Source organism: Amblyomma americanum, chromosome 8 (assembly GCF_052857255.1).
Source record: "Amblyomma americanum isolate KBUSLIRL-KWMA chromosome 8, ASM5285725v1, whole genome shotgun sequence".
In the NCBI taxonomy this organism is placed as follows: domain Eukaryota; kingdom Metazoa; phylum Arthropoda; class Arachnida; order Ixodida; family Ixodidae; genus Amblyomma; species Amblyomma americanum.
In genome coordinates, this window is record NC_135504.1 from 70,163,938 (window position 1) to 70,169,937 (window position 6,000).

Genomic DNA, 6,000 nt, shown 5'->3' on the forward strand with positions numbered 1-6,000 from the left:
ATTATGACGGAGCCCTCCACTACGGCACCTCTTTCTTCTTTCACTCCCTCCATTCCCCTTCCCTTGTGACGCGGTTCAGGTGTCCAATGATATATGAGGCAGATACTGCGCCATTTTCTTTCCCCAAAAAAACCAATTATTATTATTATTATTTCCATTTCCGCTTCTAAAGCGAAAGCTTTACTACGCCAGCCAGAGAGCCATTTCGGCTGGTCGTGCACTTCAGCCGTATGCCGTGGCCAACGAACGACCTTGAGCCGCCGTTGCCTATAACAACACCGCAGCCGCGCTCCAACAGATGGTACCGCCGTCGACGCCGCTGCGTCGCCGCTGGTGGTGGTGTGAACTTTATTACATACAGGGGAGTTTAGGACGCTCGCTCCACCAGATGTGCTAAGCTGGGGCAGACGGAGAGGATTTGTCGCCTCGCGGGGGGTAATATATATGCGCTTCGCCTCTTTGTATTGTAGTCGTTACGGAGAGCGCGAAAAAGACGAAAAAACGACAGAACGAAGCGAGGAAGAGAGAACGCGCTCAAGAGACGCCAGAAGAACGCGCCGCGCGCCGGACTCGAGCAGCGTCGTAAAGATGATGCTGCTAAAAGAAGCCGTGCCACGTCCCGGAGTGAATCTAAATGCGGAAGAGACCTGTTTGAGTTCTCGGAAGCATCGGAATGAGACGCTGCGTACAAGACGTGCCGAGGAAACGAAGCTTTCGCAATTCAGCTAGGGTTAACCAGAGCTAAACCACAGCCATTTTTTTCGAGTCTAGGTGGCAAAATTATGCAATTACGCCACTATTTGCACATAAGTGCGTTTGTATCAGCAATGCACCCTGGCCAATCTCCCGCCGTGGGTAAGTGCCATTAAGCCTGAGGACATCATCATGAGTTGGGCAATTTCGCACGGATCCACGAACAATCGATTGCCTTCGAAGCGAAAGCAGAATAATCTTCCCAAGCAGTTGGCGAACGCAGAAAAGCGACAAACATCTTATATAGTGCTATCACTGGCATGTAGTCTCGTCCAGCCATTACGGGGATCTTGGGCCCTAAGACGCGAAGGAAGCTTAGCCGAAGAATGAGGATTCGTTTTAACTTGACTACTGGTCACAGTTCTGGGCGACGGCACGAAAAAGGACAACGAAACAAGTGCATAAATTTGTTTAATGTCAAGATTGTACAGACACACAAAATCCACACAACAAACAAGACCTCAGTGACCCCCCAATGTCCTTGCAATCGGTTATGAAAACACATCACTCAGTTTCAGGTACTGCACAATGGATCGCCAGCAGTCAACATTAAGTTCATCAAACTGTGTGCTGCCGTCGCCAGCCTCGCAGAGAACCGTCGCGCGCACAACACCAGCATAGATCATGTAGTTGTCTTCCACATGGCGCCTTGCCGCCTTCACGTCCCTGGACACCTGGAGCTCGGATTTTCCGGAGAGCGACACCAGGTGTTCCCGTAGCGATGCGGTGCCACACAATTCGTCGAAGGCCGATGCGCACCGATCTTTAGCAGAAGCGGCTGCCTCTCGGTCAAGCTTCATCACGAATTTCGCTGCATTGTTTAGAGCGCCCCGGTTCTGCTCTTTAGCGTTGTCCACCGCTGCACAAGCTCTCACCACGTCCTTCCGGGCAGAGAAGCTTACACTAACCCTCGATAGAAAGACATTCTTTGAGATCATCCTTTGAAGCACGCCAAGGACAGCGTCGGACATGTTCCCAGTGCTCTCGATACGCAGCACAACCAAGCTTTTCTTGAACTCGCCAACCTGTTCCGACAGCAACTGAGCAGTCTTCATGGTCAGTCGAAAGGTGACCAACGTAAATTTCCTTAGGCGTCGGTTGCACATCAGGGCACCAAAGATCTGGGCCAACAGTGGGGCCGTCTCCTCGTTCTCAGCGTAAGCTCTGTGCACATCTAAGTGAAAGCTCTGTATGCAGCCACATGCCTTGAGCGCCGCACAGAGTGCACTGGTGGGTGTTGTGCCATCGCTGCTAGCGGAACCCCTCTCGAAGTAGACGTGTAGTGAGCGCAGTGAGTGATTCAACGCCAGCGAGCCATACACGGGGCGCATGAAGTCGCCCAAATTCTCCCGGTGGCAAATCTTCACCTTTGCAGCGCATCCGAGGGCCTGTTCCAGGGCTTTCAAGTCAGCTGGGGGCTGGTGTACACAAAGGCAAATTTGGACGCGGCCAGGACACTCCCGTCTGAGCAACTCAAAAGCGGAATTTCTCTCCTGTAGGATTGGCGATGTGCTGCTTATCTCCAGCCGATCGAGGCTCCTCAGGTTGGTGTTGGAAGGAAGTGCCGCGCACAACTTGCCGACAGCTTGTGCTTTAAGGTAACAGCTGTGCAAATTGAGCTGCTTCAAACTGCAGTTGGCATATAGCGCCTCGGTAATACATGACGCCCCTATGCTATTAATCTTGCAGTTCAGCAGCGACAGTGTTTGAACTGAGTGATTGGCTCCAACCAAGAAATTTGCCAATGCCTCTCCCACTGTGTCACTAATGAATGTGTTTTCCAGAGCCAGGACCTCAAGTGATAGAATGCCTTCTAACGCACCGAACAGACTTGTCAAACAGTACAGACAGCCTTGCCCTCCGCTTAAGTGCTCGCAGCACATACCTGTTTCGCACAGACCCACCAACGAGAGCTTCTGCAGAAACCTGCTGCTCCTGACGGCCTCTGCCATGGCGTCGGCGGCGGAAAACGGTATGCTGTCCTCGAAGGCCAACTCCTCGAGCCGTTCACATGCGACTAGGCCTAGAAGCAGGGTGCTTGCAGACTTCCGAGACAGACGGTTTCCGATCAGCTTGACGCTGTGGAGAGTTTGTTCATTTCCCCTCAGCACATCGGCCACCTCGGGCGCCAGGCCGTCGCTGACGTGAACGTTGGTGAGGTCAAGCTCACGCAGGCACTTCGGAGGGCCAAAAGCTTGGAGAAATCTGCTCTCAACCGGCAGCGTATGTCTGGCATGAAGCACGATACTTTGTAGGTTGTTCGCCGGTCCAACGATGACAGACGAGATGAAGGAGAGCCGGACAATGTGTGTTCGGTCGTACACACGCACCTCGCGGATGCAGGGGTGCTGTCTTGGAAGCCAGGCGATGAGGAAGGCGCCGTCGCTTTCATTGCCGGAATCGTGGTACCCCGCCCACCGGCCATATCGGTTGTCGTAAGAGCGCAGGCAAAGCTTGCCCGGTTCATACTCTGTCAACACAAGCCTTGTCGCCCGCAACGCCTTGTTCCATGAGGCTACATCTTCAATAAGCCAGCATTCCTTCAGCTCGCCCGCGGAGCAAGAGCGTTCGCTGCCAAGGCCATGTAGCAAGTGTTCGAGTCTCCAACGCCAAGGGTAGTAGTAACCCGGACCGTTCATGCTAGTATCGCTGCTTCAACTTGCCGGAAAAAATTTCGTCGGTGCCGTAATACCTAATGAAGCAGGTATATTCCTTCCACGGCGTTCTAAGCTGCGCTTGGAAGAAGCGTTACTCACGCTCACAAAGCGTTCGGTGTCGTTTTCGGAACACGAGTTCTTGCTTTTTGCCAGGATCTCCGGATCTTCAAATGCTTCCGTGCCGATTCTTTTGGAAGCACACTAGATGACCAACCCTGGGGGCGTGCTCCGAGGCCACAGCATTTGGGAATCAGCCGAGGGAACAAAGCCTAGCACGGATTCGAACACGAGAGCGCTCGAGAGCCACCGGCGCCAATGTGCCACGGTTTCCTCTTCCTCTTTGCAAAAGGCGCCATCTATTGTGCATCCTGATCCCGGATGCCATGCTCGGATGTCACGTAAGATGCACAGCAGCAACAATATTTTAAAAATATGTCTCGAACTATATTATGATTTTTGGCATTGTTGCCTGTGGGGGGGGGGGGGGGGGGGAGCGCTTAAGCCGGTCACCTGACACTAATGGTAACCTCCTGAGTAACAAAGTTTGGCTCCCCGGTGTATTTAGAGGTTGCTATAGCTCACTATTCGCCATAGCCATATTGTTGTCTAGATTTTCGAGGTGATTCTCGTAGGCCTTGCAACTCAAGGAATTCTGGCGCTCCACAAGCACCACATAGAAATCGCGGGAATGTGTAGCGCACGCAAGGCACCCTGCGCCCGCCAGGCGCCTCTGCCATCGGTGCGGCGTTCAGCGCCACCTGTGGAGAGTTTTGCGTCTCGAGCGGGTCAGCGCCCCATTGAAATACTTGTAAAAGAAAAGCTGAGCCATGATGTTGAGAGCCAAAGCTCTGTTAGGCATGGTGAGACAAGGTTCAGCTTTCATCACGGAGTCACGGTTCATCTTTTCTTTTTTTCAACACTTCAGCGAGCGAAAATCACGTGATGCATTACGTGCCACAAGTGCTAGAGTCAGCGTTCAGAGTGGCTACAGTGTTCTAGAAGGTGTTGTAGCGGCAAGAGCGAAGCGGGTTTCAATGGGAGGCGCTGAAGCAAAAAAAGCGGTTGGCCGCGCGCGGCGCTGCCGTCCAATACTGGAGGGGAAAAGCCGGCCGTCTGCGTGTCTGCGTCTTTGCATTCAGCGTGTTTGAGCGTTGCCGTTGGGAAAGAGTGGCGCTTTACGTTAGTTGGGATAATAAAAGCGGGTAAGTGCGTCGCTCGGAAACATAAAAATATGCTAAATGTCTACAAAACCCGGCTACTACTCCACACCCAGCCGACCGCGAACATTTCGCCTGAGTGGGGCACTCTGAGGATATACTGCATGCCAATTCCACAAGCACATAGAGCAAAAACCATCTGGGGCAGGGAAGGTGCACTGCACAGCAAGTAGGCGGCCAGCTATATGCGGGCAAAGTTAACGAAGAATTACAAGCGATGAGCAATGAAGCTCGAAGAGGAGGTGGAGGAAGATTGGCCAAATGAAATGGAGGTGAAACCACTCGGAAATAGCACGAAAGGACAATAAAGAATGAAAGGGAGTGGACGAAGAGTAAAAGGAACTAACGGAGGTGTTGGAGAAGATAAAGCGAAACGCTTGGATCGGTTTTACGGGGTTCAACCTGGGGTTTAACATCGTAACCTGAGTCGCTATTGGCACAAGTGACTCGACTTGCGATGGACGCCGTATCCCCTCTGGACAATTTCGAACCCCTGGGGTACGTTCTTTAATCTGCACTCGCATCGCACAGTACACGCGTGCCTTTATACCGCAGTGTTCACGGTATCGCGTTACAAGTAACGGTGTTAACGGTAACGCGTAACTTTTTTTCGGTAACATTGTAACGTAGTCGTTACCAATTCGTAACTGTAACGGGTAACGTACTTACGTTAACAATTTTCGGTAACGTGAGGTGTCACGTTACTAGATAATTTTTGTTGCAGTTGTGACCAACCCGGCTTCCTTTTTTAGAAAAATAAAAGCGCAGAGCACCTAAAATGATGTTGTAAATAATGAAAACGTACAGGTGCTCTCGACGACGAAAACAGTTGCCCTTGACGACGCACCCAGCTAAAAAAAAAGAAAGAATACCCATAAAGCCCGATACGCGTGCAAGAACACACATTCACACAGTTGTCTTCACCTACCTCCCCTTCTCAAACCAATCACACACACACAACTCTCAAAAGAGTGGAAGCATGCAGAGCATTTTGGAACATCACATTTTTTGAGAATTACCTTAAATTTGTTGACAGTTCAGCGATGTTTTCTTTGTGAAGTTAGGATTGATGATTAAATATCATTTTGTGCTTAATGTCACGTTCAGAAAATGGCTTCACCATGTGCCATAGCGTTAAAGATCCCTAGGTGGTGGAAATTATTCCGGAGCCCTCCACTACGGCACCTATTCTTCCTTTCTTCTTTCACTCCCTCCTTTATCCCTTCCCTTACGGCGCGGTTCAGGTGTCCAAAGATATATGAGACAGATACTGCGCCATTTCCTTTCCCCAAAAAACCAATTAAAATTATTATGTGCCATAGTGCCGTGGAAACACAGGAGCACCTGCTCATTCACAGTGCCGCGTTCGCCGA

At 51.2% G+C, this 6,000-nt stretch overlaps 1 protein-coding gene across 1 annotated transcript; it reads right to left on the reverse strand.

Moving 5' to 3' along the window:
- Positions 1–1,197: 1,197 nt before the first annotated feature.
- On the reverse strand, positions 1,198–3,392 carry LOC144102485 (uncharacterized). The gene has a single exon (XM_077635747.1). The coding sequence runs from the start codon at positions 3,390–3,392 to the stop codon at positions 1,245–1,247; it is 2,148 nt and encodes a 715-aa protein (XP_077491873.1). The 3' UTR covers positions 1,198–1,244.
- Between the last annotated feature and the right edge of the window lie 2,608 nt (positions 3,393–6,000).

Bases quoted from the DNA above. Each gene is read 5' to 3' on its own strand.
- LOC144102485 (XM_077635747.1), bottom strand. From the start codon at position 3,392: ATGAACGGTCCGGGTTACTACTACCCTTGGCGTTGGAGACTCGAACAC.